This window comes from Halichoerus grypus, chromosome 3, assembly GCF_964656455.1.
Source record: "Halichoerus grypus chromosome 3, mHalGry1.hap1.1, whole genome shotgun sequence".
Classification (NCBI taxonomy): Eukaryota; Metazoa; Chordata; class Mammalia; order Carnivora; family Phocidae; genus Halichoerus; species Halichoerus grypus.
Window position 1 is genome coordinate 35,011,272 of NC_135714.1, and position 14,252 is coordinate 35,025,523.

Here is a 14,252-nt window from a genome sequence, read left to right on the forward strand (position 1 = left end):
AAAGCTCAAGGCTCAGGGTCCCTTCTCCTGGGTCGGGTCCAGCCCTGGCAAATGCTATTCAGAATGTGATGAGCAGCAGGAGACCCACACACCCGTTACTGCACCTGTCTGCATGAGTTTCCCCAGGACTGCTGCTGGGGCAGCTCTGGTGTATATGTGCTCTCTGGTCGTTTGCCTTTGTGTGCATGTCGATACTGCTGTATCTGCCTGGGAAGTTCTTCACTTAATCAAACCCATTCTTACGTCTCAGCTCAAGCATCACTTTCTTACAGAGCAGTCCCTGACCTGCCTGATTTGATCAAATCCCCATCACAGACTCACATGGACCTCTGTACTGTGTTTTATCTTTGATTACTTAATTAACATCCATTAACCCCCAATTAGACTATAAATTTTAGGAGGGCAGAAACCATGTGAACTTTGCTGATCATTACAATCCCATCATTTAACAAAGTGCCACATACACAGAAGGAGATAAAAATATTTGTTGAAGCATATAAATAAACAAAGGAATGGTGTTTACCCAGCTCTTACCATGGTGGGCAGTAAGATAAATTTGTTGGTTATAATCTAGACCTCGGGGCTAAGTTTTATGGTAATTGTGAGGTTTCTTGTGATGAATCTCTTCTCAGTTTGAAGTACTGATCCTTTCAGCAAACATATTACTAAACAAAATATGGTCATGTTAAGCGGTTCATATATCATATTCATATACACATAGAGATTGCTTTTAAGAAAACTCATCTTTTACTTACAGGGAAAATGTCAATGAAATGTTTGATTAAATGACCAACACAACAAAAATCACCCTTTAGTTGGCTTACTAGAATTTTTTTTTTTTTTTTTTAACTTTAGAGACTGTACTGTGTAAAGCTTTGCCCAGCTCATCACCTCATTCTAATAGTAAGGTCCAAATTACCAACAAAGATTACACTTAGGATTATAGCCTATTATATTTATTCACTGTATTGAGAGTCCTAGCCAGTGAACATAAAAGCCTCCTTACCCATTCCTGGTATTCCATTTACTTTGATAAAACTGACTCATTTCCTACAGGAAGGAATTTGCTGAAATGATACTTTAACAAATGTTTAACAGTAGAATTTCTAGTTTGTAATAAGTTAAATTTACAAATGACATCAATTTACATTTAATCAAAGAAAGATCTAATGAAACAATCTAGTAAGTTTAAACACAGTAGTATCTCTGACAAAGTTGAACTCTACAAAATAATCATCGCTGCTAAGTATGTACAAATCTTTATTTTGTTGCCCATTATGAATCCAATTCGGGTAATGGTTATGTGAAATGAGGGAAAAATTACCAAGATTAAATTTTGAAGCATTGTTTTAAATGTTAAATATTATCTTCTTACAAACCTAAGGAATAGTAGGCAAAAATGAAGACACTTCAAGTCTTGTTCTCAAACCCATAAAAGCCAACAGAACTCACCTCTGACTCTACCTAGGGTAGAACTAGGCTTTACCTTACTTCTTAAAAAATGTTGAACAAGGATCAGTTCTGAATTTTTAACCCCAAAAGCATTTGTTAGTTTATGAAAATGTGGGGTGTTCTCCTTTATCCTGGTTTATCCTGGGGGGATAAACACCATGCTTTCTTCTGTTAGAGTTGAAGGTTCATGTGCATAATAGTTCTCCATATTAAACAAGTGTTAACACTGCTACAGTGCAAATGGGGATTGCAAAACCATGTTATTATCCTGTCTGGCTTCCGATAACCCAAGAGTGGCCAGAGGAAATTCCCACAGAAAGATGGTTGACAGTAATTACTTTTCTTGCTGAGTTTGGTGGAATTAACGAATAGTGGTGTGTCTCTTACTGTAAACACCTAAGCATCTGAAGTCTCTTGTATCAACAACTTCCTGTATCAACCACTCTCTACAATACAATGCTGACGTTCCAAATGTCCATCAGGATGTTTGGGGGAGGGGATGTTGATAAAAAATCAGGGTTAAGGATCCTAAACGCACATACACAACACTACATGATTACTGGAAGCAGTTTAACAACTCGCTTCACTCAGCAAGGCTTCTGGTATTCTCAAAAACATGATATATTACCCAAGAAAGAAATGTATTTCTGTTTATATAGTTAAGATTTGCAAACAAAGGAACACCTTTTCTTTTATTTCTAATAAAACATGCTTTTATTTTTTTTATTAATTTTATTTTATTATGTCACCGTACATTACATCATTAGTTTCTGATGTAGTGTTCCATGATTCATTGTTTGCGTATAATACCCAGTGCTCCATGCAGAACGTGCCCTCTTTAATACCCATCACCGGGCTACCCCATCCCCCCATGCCCCTCCCCTCTAGAACCCTCAGTTTGTTTCTCAGAGTCCATAGTCTCTCATGTATGTTTTTTTTATATCTAGAATTTTATACCTGGAAAACAACTTTAGAGATCATCTTATCTCACTATCCTCATTTTAAGGAGTTTGGAATATTTGAAAGGAATTATTGATAGTTACATGGTAGACGAGTGACAAAGCCGAGGCTAGAGGTCATGTCTCATGGCTGCACCTCAATATTAAGAGATGTTATTTGCCCAAAAGGAAATTTGTTTTCCTGGAAACTTAATATAAATGATGACAGTTTTTAACGCTTAATACTACTTTAATATTTACCAATCTCAAACCCACCCTATCATATAATGGTTGTTAATGATAATATCACCAATAGATACAGAAAGAACACTATTCTTTAGAACTACTGCCTGGAAGTGTTTAAGGGCTTGTTGCAAGAAGAAGAAAAAAACTTGGAAAAATGCAGGAGAGAGGCTAGATCTCATTCTAGCTTTCTGTTCTGATTTCACAATCAATATTTGATCATTTGAAGGAACTTGCTTGTTCAATTGGAAACTGGCAAAATAAAAAAAGGATGTCAAGTATCAAACAGACCGCTCTCAAATTCACTTGTCAATGCAGAATTTCTGTAAAAACAATCTTCATAAATCTGTCAGCAAGTATAATACAACAAATGTTGTATTATATACAACAAATATATAATAAAAAGAATCACAATAGGCCTTTCCTTCTCTTGTGGTTGTCAAATATGCATGACGTCAAAAAGTGTGTCTACATCACCCCCTCCACAGCAGCTAACCAAATTACAAGGCTGGTAGCTATTGGTGGGGAGGAGTAAGGACAGCCTTTTCTAGGGGAGGTGGGGGAGTTTCAGATAAAGAGGAAAGATGCAAAATGGCATGCAGCCCTGGAAACAGTTAAGTGTGCTTCTTAAATTAACATCCCGTCTTGGCAAGTGTGAAAAAGCCATTCAATCAAATGTCTTTTTGGCTTCATTTACACACACAGTTTGAAGTCCATTTTAGTCACACTCTCTGCTAACCCAAAGAATAAGGATATCTGCCTCCATCTACTCTTTGTAAACCCTTGTTGGAGTAACCATTTGCTTTTAGAATTTTTTACCTTTATTTATAATTTTAATTAAGGCATTTTCAAAATTCAATACATTATTTTTATACTCGCTTATGGTTTGGAGACAGAGTGTGAGCGGGGAAGAGTACAAACCAGAAAACCCAAACTCAAGTGCCCTTGCTTCAATGGCTAAGGGATCAGTATTTCCCAGTCTCACTTACAGATAAAGATAGTTGGAAAATTTGATAATAGTCATGGTCAAGGTCACTCCAACCAAGGAAAGTTTCATCTTTTGATCACGTCCTTTTAGGAAATGTACAGATTAATTTTCTCACATTATCCTAAAAAGGTATTTCAAAAAGAAGGCTTTTGAATGATTTAGGTAAACATAACTCCAAAAAAGAAAGAAAAGGGTTCTTAACAAGCATATTCTAAAGGACATCAGGAGCCTGATAAAAGTTTCTGAGGGTACTCGTTACAACCTAGATTTAAGAGTTTCGTGTTCCTACCTCCTTCCCACCATCAGAAATTTAGATTGCTCTGTGACTGCAAAGAGGAGAGATGGTATGAGAAAAAACAAACTAAAGGGATAACTATCAGAGAAACAACAGTATTTTAACTTGAAAACTGGACACTCTGCATGTTATTATGACATTGTACTCTAACTCTATGGCAATGTAGAGGGAACTGTATTTTTACTTCATGACCAGAGCCAGATAGAGACCTTTAGCAACTCTAAACTTGGAAATACTACTGGGTAGAACCTCCACCTCATAGGTAATTCCAAATGAAAAACAACTTCAAACTATGACACAAAACATACATGTATGCTGCAGTCAAAACAGGGGCTTTTTATGTTAAAAAAAAATTTCCCCTAATAAGAATTCTCAAAACACACCGAACTATTAGCACTAATTAAATGTGTGTTTCACATTCTAATTAAAGGGAAAAAAAACTCACCCATAAGCAACTCCAGCTATGGTGCACTTCTTAAACTGCATTACATTGCAGGTCAGAGTGCCAGTTTTGTCAGAAAATATGTATTTTACCTAAAAAAAAGTTTAAAATTTCTCGTTAAAATTTCAGAAGTCTTTTTATGCCAGTCTCTCACAGAGGGGGAAAATACCCCTTAAATAATTTATCAATCTTGTTATATTAATAGGGGCACAATGAATGCCATTAACTGATGATTTTCTTCACATTAAGGAATATTTTCAACTTTTTTTTATTTTAGTACTTTAGCAATGAATCATTTCATGTATGAACAGTAAAGACTATCAAGATGGTTAGAAAAACTGCAGCTATCCAGAAATCTGCCTTGACATAGTTGGAATTTCCACTAGAGAGTGCAACTACTGTTACTTAACATTTATGGAGCACTAAAACATCTACCGGGATTTCTCAACGTTAACAATTGCAGAATTAGTAATGGCTTGTGCAATCAACTTCATATAACATCCGCATTGGTAAGAAAAAGGATAATTCTGGCCGAAATGCTATTTGAAAAGTAAAAGTTAGCAAATGGCAAAAATACAGAATAAGAATTTTTCCTGAGCTAGTATGTAAATATGGATTACAAAGATACACATATATGTGAATACAGTGTAAATTATGAATCTAAAATTCCTGTTTGATTACTTTCATACTTACACAGCATCAGTGATCAAGTTAATTTTTTCTTCCTTTCTGTTCAAAAGCTATGAGCAATTTTAATACTGAGGGTTTATCACTCAAAAATAGCCAATACTTGACTAGTAACCAGATTATATACTGAAGGAAATCCCTTAGCGCAATACCTTATCTGAGAGCAAAATAGGTTTTACATAATAAGGTTTTTAAAACTTCATTTACTAAAAATGATAATTATGTACTAACATGTATTTATGCTGATTATTCAAATAATGGAAAATTAGGAGCCGTCAATTCATATGAAGTTGCCACATATGGCAGAAATTACAATGAATCTGACTTCCGATTTAACGTATCAACAAGAAATTCGGTTTACCTGGCCAAGTTCCTCGTTCAGATTAGATGTTCGAGCCATAGCAGCAGTGTCTGTGGGTTCATAGTGCATGTCGAGATCCTTTTTTTTTTAAATAAAAGAAATTACTAAATGCAACTGGTAACAAGAGATTACTGAAATTTTATTTAACTAGTGAGCTATAATATGAAACCACTCTCATATCTTGCCATCTTATACCATTTCAGTTGATTTCCCTGAAAAGTACTCGGTATAGAATATTATATTTCACAGTAAGGGTAGGACAGCATGGCAGTTAGAGCATATCTCTGCAATCAGGCAATCTTGATTTTTCCATAATTCTACCATTTTCTAGATATGTGACCTGTGGTTAAGGATTAAATAAAATAATGTATGTGAAGTGCTTCCTCAAGTGTCTGACACAATATAAAGTACTTAATGTAGCTAAAATAAGAGCAAGTAAACATTGCTCAAATAATTAAGATTTTAAACCCCTAGAAAAAGTACCGAAGAGATTCTATCTGGTTCTACTTTCTTGGCTCAAGTTCCTTCCACCGTATATACTTGAAAGCAGAAGGAGTGCACTTCTCAAAACCCAAACAAATATGTACAGCTTTTGTACCAATTTGTACTTGTTTTGTACCCAAACATTATGAGGCTTGACTATTAAGCCTATAAGAATTAGTACTTTCTATAGTACACCATTTTATTGGCAAGTCAGAGTTTACTGATTTTCACATGTCAAAGGAAAAGGACAAATCTGATCTTTCCCACATTTGCATTTCAGACTGATCAGCATCAGTTCTGAAGAAGGTTGTTGACTTGTAGGTGCCATGTTTTAAGAAGGATATTAAACAACTGAGCAATGTTCAGAGAGGAATGAATGGAACGGGGAGTAAGTTGGAAATCAAGTCTAATAAGGAACAGAAAGAGATGAAGGAAGATGTGATAGAAGAATAGGCATAGTAGCCGAGGTCTTTGTTTTTTTTTTTTTAAAAGATTTATTTAGAGAGAGAGTGTACGCGTGCGAGTGGGTGGGGAGGGAGAGAGAGAATCTCAAGCAGACTCCGCAATGAGCACGGAGCCCGATGCAGGGCTTGATCTCATGACCCACATGTGATCATGTGAGATCACAACCTGAACTGAAACCAAGAGTGGGATGCTTAACCGACTGAGCCACCCAGGCACCCCCAGCTGAGTTCTAATACTTTACAAGGCTATCCTTCAGAAACACGATTAGACATTTTCATAAAAGATCGGGTAGAACGAGTATCAAAGGGGGCAGTTATTAGTCTCATTTCCACACACAGAAGAGCTGTCTGGTGACAGAAAAACTGTCAGCAACGTTACAGAATCTCTGTACAATAGGAAAGGTGGCTGAGAAGGATAAGCCTGCTGGGTTGCTCCAACACTCAAATTATGTCATTATTTGAAGCAAATATTATTTTTGAAAATCTAAGTAAAAAATAATAAAGTGACTGACTAGTTACTTGATTTTCAAAATGAGTCACCTTATGATTTCTTATTGTAAAGTGGGAAACCTCAAAAGGTTTTAATTTTATTTACACAAATTTTATTACATAATTTTTCAGCAACACATTTCCTGCATGAAATAAGCCACAACTGCAGCTCATTTTAGGTTTCTAAATTATACAGGTCTTCTACCAATGAATTAGGCAATTTTACAGCTGAGTTGGATCATTTACCACGGGAAGGTAATGAGCAGTGGCAAAAGTATTACCAGTTATATTTTTAAAAATCCTAATATTGTTCACTTGAAAGACTTTTAAATAATTTAAAAAGATAACATCAAAAGATAATACCAAAATTTCCCAAAATAAAAGAAAAATTAAACTTTCTGGCAGATTAAGTCTGAAGGCTTATTTAATTTACATAAATTCATTAATTTTAACTTTGGTAAAATAAAACTAACAACACATTTTATAAACAAAATATTTAGGAAACAGATATCCAGCACATTTTTCCAAGATTAAAAAAAATTTGAGAAGAAAAAAATTAAGCTCAGCTGAATTTGTTTACAGTGGGGAAAAATAAACTACATAGGTATATAAAACATGACAGCCTAGTTGTTACAAGCAGTGAATACAGTATTATTTCTACAGTACTCAATTGTTTAGGAGGCTGTTTGCTATGTTGTGAGATTCCTTTGCTCTATATTACCACCGTGAGATGCTGGTAAAGCATGTTTTATCATTCCTATCTAAAGGCCCAAGAAAATAAGTCTCAAAGAAGTCAGGTGGCTTGGCAAAGTTCACACAGCTAGTAAATATAGAACTACAACAATAATCCAAATATTTTAACTCCAAACCTCATGGTTCTCCTTTTCCCCAAGACACACTATATAACCCAAAATAGGTTTCCTTCACTGGAGACCTAGTTTCCCAGAATGTCTGGTCTGTAAACTTGTGTGATTCTGAGATAAAGAGTTTTTGCTATTGATTTTTACATGTCAAATGAATTTGTTATAATTATATTAGAGTCAAAATATTTTGAAATGTCATCTTGCAGTCAATAAAAGTTAAGGTATAATTAAGATTTTGTTTCTGAGAGATCAAAGGACATTATGAGGCGGGGTGCCCAGCTGGTTCAGTCGGTGGAGTGTGCGACTCTTGATCATGGGGTCATGAGTTCTAACCCCACACTGGGTGTAGAGATTACTTAAAAAAAAAATTAAGATCTTTAAAAGACCCTATCCAAAAAAAAAAAAAAAAAAAAAATGACAAAACATATACTTAGAATGATGAAAAACAATAATTCATATTTACCCAATTTATGAAGTATGCCTGGGTAAATTTCACCACTTCTAATGTAACCAACAAGCTGATAGGAATGAGATTGTTGAAAAGGATGATGAAGGTCAAGAAATTCAGTCCAAAATTATTAGCACCACCATCTGTTGGGGGAGGTGGGAAGAAAGTCATTTGTAGTTTTATAGATTTCATTTGCATTGACCAGAACTTGAGCATAACAAAAATTTTCCATATCACACAACATCTCTAGATAGTTTGGGAGGAACACTGCGCTGATAGCATATCCTTATTCTCAAATACATTCAGGATGGAGCAGCACTTTCCGTGTTCCGTATATTGTTAGTACTATTAAGAACTTCATAATGGTACTAAAGAATGAAAGCACTGCTAAGTATTTCAAATCCTGTTCCAAACAGGAAGTTTAGAGGTATCAGGGACAGGATTGTGGGTTTATAAATGTAAACTCTCCATTGGGCAAAATCACTGTTACGTAAATTCTTAAAAAGCACTCCTGATTTAAAGCATGCCTTAAGAGCAATCAAACAAAACAGCAGCAAAACTAATCCAAATAGCAGAAACAATGTAGGGCTGTACCCTAGGCAAATTATACCCTTCCTCTTCAATAATGAAAATAGAACCGCTATGGCAGACACACTGTAAAGTATCTGAAGAAAAAACTAATGGGAGTCCTAACAGTTCTAATGTTGAAATAGTAAATCAATGTAAAAAAAGTTGGAGTAGCCACAAATTAAATCAATATGATAAAAACTGAAAAAAATCAATTTTGCTACAAGGTTTACTAGAATTTGCTTTCACGCTTTTGGAAATTAAGTATTTATTGGTTAAGTACTCAAGCATGTATTGCATGGAGCACTGGGTGTTATATGCAAACAATGAATCGTGGAACACTACATCAAAAACTAATGATGTAATGTATGGTGATTAACATAATAAAAAAAAAAGGCAATGCAAACTTATTTTCCAGAAATATTCAGGGATGGTACATCCCCACAATAGTAAAAGGATAGATGGTCCAAAAAGAACCTATTTAATAGGACTTTCCCTAAGACAAGATGACCATTAATATGGAATTTACTGCATTCATGAGTTCAAATCAAAGTACAGTAAATTTAAACATTTTACAAGCATGTGCTTTAAATATAATCAATCTGCTTTATTCACCAGGTAGCTATCTAACCACCTGTGTTAAAATATTTTTAAAGAATGAATAACATTAACAAAAATAATATTAATAAACTAACATTTTATACTACTCTAGAGTAATCATTATATTTTTAAGGATTCTGAAATTTTAAAGACTAACAACATTTTACTGGAAATTGCATTGAAAAATAAAATTAAATGCCCAGTTATTGTGGCAATAAGGTTTTCTTCTTAGGAATTATAGGAAATCCCATCAGCTGTGAAACAAATACATGTTTTAATGAAAGAAAAAATAAATACCATAGGCACTTTAATGCTTACAGTTTAGGTTGAGATACCAGTCCTTCCCAGAATGCCTCCGATTCCAAATGGCTGAGCCCACAGAACAGATAAGAGACATGGCAATTAAGATACAAAATAAAATCAAAATTTGTACATTTGTAATCCGTTCCACATTTGAGAGTTTAAGTGGTGGACTTGTTGAATTCTGTAAAAAGAAACAAGATGAGCAATAAAAAATGTGTACAAATCAATTTAGTAATGTATATTTGGTATTTTGATGAAGATGACAAAGTCAGTCACAACTCAAAATCTAGACATGGGTAGGCACCTGAAAATCATACAGAAAAAAAATCACAGATGTAATAAGCTGTCAAATGTTAACCACCTTTTTTTTTTTTTCCCCTAAAGGCCACTATACCACCAAGCCTTTTTCTAGGATGTAAAACAATAATAAGAAGAGAAGGAAATAATATTCCTTTTAGAGACGTAACTTTCGCATTGTGGCAGGAAGATGAATAAGGCATTACTTGACTACTTAAGCAAAGAGGGTACATGAGAGGCATTTAGCAGCTCAGCTCATGAAGAGAGGCAGAGGAGGTGGCCTACGCACCCATAACCAGAGACCTGGAAGTTCCAAAGTATGCTTAAAGGATCTCTGGTTTCCAGATTCTGGTGGCATTCAGTAACAGCAACAATCTAAGTAGTCCTGGCTATAAAGAATAACAGAAGTAAGTTTCCTTAGCTGCGTTAATGATAAAAACGATCACGCTACATCACTGCTAACCAAGGCATCCATAGGACAGAAAATTCAATGTCATCATAGATATAAAATAATGGTTTACAGAATTTATAGAATGGTTAAGGGTGGAATCATTATGGTTAGGGTAGAATCATTAATAGCAGTCCCATTTGCCTGTTGATAACGTCTCCGTGACTTTACAGTTTACAAAGTTATCAGACCTTAAAGCAGATTTTCATTTAGTATCTTAAAATAGTTTTGCCCACCCATCTAACCCCTGAACACTCATGATATTATGACAGAGAAGAAGCATCCTCAGGCACGTGTAAACATTACAAGTGCTAAGACTAAAGCTGATTAGAAATGGCTTACCATAAAAATGCTACCAAAAAAGGTCAACATTTGGCTCACAAATTCTTCTTTTAATTTTATTTTTTTAAATTTTATTTGTTTTAAAGATTTCATTTATTTATTTGACAGAGAGAAGCAGCGAGAGAGGGAACACAGGCAGGGGGAGCGGGAGAGGGAGAAGCAGGCTTCCTGCCAAGCAGGGAGCCCGAGGCGGGGCTCCATCCCAGGACCCTGGGATCATGACCTGAGCTGAAGGCAGACACTTAACGACTGAGCCACCCAGGCGCCCCTCTTCTTTTAATTTTACGAAAAAATGAAAACAGTTCTAAAATTTGATCACTGTATTAAAATAAAATTATAAGACAAATACTTTAATGTAGAGCACTCATCATTGCATAGACAACTAGTATCTACCACTGCAATGGTGAGTAAATGTTGCCAGAGGACCAATACATAAAATCATTAAGAGTTCACGCACTGTTGATCTCTGATGAAACTTTCCCGTATTCTTGCGTGCATGAGCCATTTTATGGCCCCAAACACTGAAGAACGAGATTCTGAATGTACAGAGTGGGGCTCTGGAATCTGTGACAGATGGTCTGCTATGTTTGGGACTACTGCATAGAGAGCTACAAATAGCGCATTTTCAAGAGAATAGGTCCACAAGGTTTTCATAGATAAAAAATCCCACCTGCATCAGCTTGGTGTCATGTCCAGTGTAGACAACTATTCCATGAACCCACTGTGTATTTCTCAACTGGGCACCTCGAAGAAGAATCTGATCTGCTCCCAGGGGGACAGTGCTATGATAGATGATGTTGACATTAGAAACAACACTTTCCAAAATGCTTAAGAATTCTATGGCTACTACATAGTTCCAACGAAGGTTCTGCTATTAAAATAGCCCTTCTCACATTTACTTTATTTTTAGAAAAGAAGTAATTTTCCTACCAGTAAGAATAATTTTTTTTTACACAAGGACAGCTGGAGGGAAGCAGTTCGGTTGCTTCTCCCTAGCACCCAACCAGCCATTTCCTACAACTTCACAATCCAAGATAGTAGGCAATGTTTTGAAATTCAGAGGCTAATTTTCAAACCTATTTAAGACTTTTCCTGATTTAGCAAGTCTGTTTAGGCTTCTGAGATGTTTGGAAGTGGTGAGGTTAGGGGATCTGCTCCCCCTCCCACACCTAATTAAAAATAGCTTTGTGCATAATAAAGGTTCAAAAAATAGACAAGGCAAGGTAAATACACAGATCTCATCATACATTTGCATTGCCATCCCCACCGTACAGACATAAGTCCTGTATTTAAAATCTCTAGGGTAATTTTTTGTATTTGCATTTCAATTCTCCAAGAACTGTGAATAAGTTTCTAATCAATGATAAGCATCTAACAAGTCTTAAACTTTCTTCTGAAATGACAGCAAATTGAGGATATCCATTCTATATCATTTAAACCACATTTTTTCATGAATAAAGGCCAAATTGGGTCTTTTGTTGGTTCTTGGTAAAACTACCCACTATGGTAATTTGTTGGTTGACACAACCTCACACAGAGATATCAGAACGGTACAAGTTATCACAGATATAGTGGGATTCTTGATGGAAATGTACTATACGAGATGTAATAGCTCAAGGATTCCTATCACTATGTCTTCGTTTTAGTATAAAAAAAAGCAAGAAAGAAATGTCAAATATAAAGAAAAATACATGAAAAAAAAAAAACAACTTCTGGAAAAAGGAGGAAACCTCCCAAGAAAAGTCTCCAAAGAACACAGAACTTCTTGGCCAGTAGAGGCAAAGTGAGATTGAATCTTTCATTTCTGGGGGGCTTTTTATGGTCTGGTAGGTGTCTAAAGCTAGTAGCGGCTTGGGCCTTGGACCTTCTTTCAGGAACTATGTGAGGGTCACTGGCTCAGGTGAAATCAATCCAGATGGGTGGTAATAACAGCACCTGAAGGCCTCTACTTAAAGAAACCCTTAGGAAACAGTGTATGTCAATTTAGAAAAAGAATACGGCGTCTATAATTCTCATTCTTTCTGTAGAACAGCATGCCTTTCAGACCCATCTGGAATGGAACCCCTCTTGTGTGTATCTCAAGATTTGGGGTGTACTTCAGAGTTGGGAGGGGACCTTATGTCTAAAGTACATTTCCAAGAAGTTCTTGGGAAGCTGCTAGATTATGTTCTGGGGTACATATGTGCCAACTGTCCCTCACGTATACAATGGGGTCTAATAGGACAACTGTCGCCTCAGCATTTGTGGTGTGGATTGATTGGAATTAGGTACAAACTCTTCAAAAGGAAAAAAAAATACTACTTTTTAATTATAAGGACTCAATAGGAATTAGTTATTAGATTTCATCAGAATTGGAATTCCAAAAATTCTGGCATTAGACAATGACTCTCATCCTTAAAAATGGAATCAAAGAACACTAATTCCAAACAAAGGGGCTCCAAGAGCTCTGGGTAATCACTGTAAACGTCAAATGTGCTACAAATACAAAGGTATGTTTCCACCTTTCATATATTTTAAAGCATATTATATAAATTCTATCTGTACCCTAAATCTTGGCACGATCATACAAAGTTTCTCTTCCACTGTGTGGATTTGCTTGGCATTGATTTTGATGGGGAACTGATAAGAAATGGAACCTGGCCAGTTAGGAATGTCAGACTCTAGAAACATTACTTACATAAACGGCCAACTCTATTATTAGTCTATAACCATATGTTCACTTTGTGAGGTCACTCTGTGCAAATTTTAGAACAATATATAATTACTTCACAAATTACAGGAAAGTTTTTGGTGGATCAGAATGACGATGACAGTTTAGGGTATATTTCAAATGTCCTTTAGAATCCAAATACTGTAATAATGCAGTTACAAAATAATGAAAGTACTGACAATCTCTCAGGCTGGTGGAAGGAACTAGTGCATTTAGCTGTCCACTACATCTACCTGGTATGTAAGGTATATCGTAAAGTAGAGGAGTCAGGGGGGAAGGGAAGGGAGGAAGAAGAGGGAGATCGGAAAGACCCCACCCTTCCTGCCAAGTGCTCCTCCATTTCTGCTCCCTTTTGCAACAAAGCTCCTCAGAAAATATGTCTCACCCTGGTATTTTCAACCCTATCCACTATCTCAGATTTACTTCCTCAGGCTCCACCAGTTCTAACCAAGCTCAAGGATTTCTACTTGCTAAATCCAACTGTTAATTCTCAGCCTCACTGCACTTGACCAGCAGCAACATCTGACCCACTTTAGTCACTCCCTCTGCCATGGTAGAGTTTCCTCACTCTGTCTTGGCTGCCTTCCTACCAACCTGATTTTGGTTTCTTTGGCTGGTCCCTCCTCTTTTCTCAGCCTTAATGTTGCAGAGTCTTAGGACAGTCCTTGGGACTCCTCACCTTTCTATCCATACCCCTTCACCCTCAGTGATTTCATCTACTTCCATGGCTTTAATTATCTATGCCAACTATTCCCAAATCTGTCTCAGGACCCAGGCCTCTATCCCAAACTTCAGGTTACGTATTCATCTGCCTCCCTGACACAAACTTATT

The 14,252-nt window shown here is 36.1% G+C and overlaps 1 protein-coding gene across 6 annotated transcripts in view; it reads right to left on the reverse strand.

Moving 5' to 3' along the window:
- ATP8A1 (ATPase phospholipid transporting 8A1) overlaps nucleotides 1-14,252 on the reverse strand; it is a 219,902-nt gene that overhangs the window by 132,153 nt on the left and 73,497 nt on the right. For all 6 annotated transcript variants that reach the window (XM_036076975.2, XM_036076977.2, XM_036076978.2 and 3 more), the window contains 5 exons: nucleotides 11,381-11,492; nucleotides 9,639-9,804; nucleotides 8,169-8,296; nucleotides 5,407-5,484; nucleotides 4,362-4,450 (listed from right to left, as the gene is read on the reverse strand). In XM_036076975.2, the coding sequence (XP_035932868.1) occupies nucleotides 4,362-4,450; nucleotides 5,407-5,484; nucleotides 8,169-8,296; nucleotides 9,639-9,804; nucleotides 11,381-11,492 (573 nt within the window). The remainder of the gene's footprint in view (nucleotides 1-4,361; nucleotides 4,451-5,406; nucleotides 5,485-8,168; nucleotides 8,297-9,638; nucleotides 9,805-11,380; nucleotides 11,493-14,252) is intronic.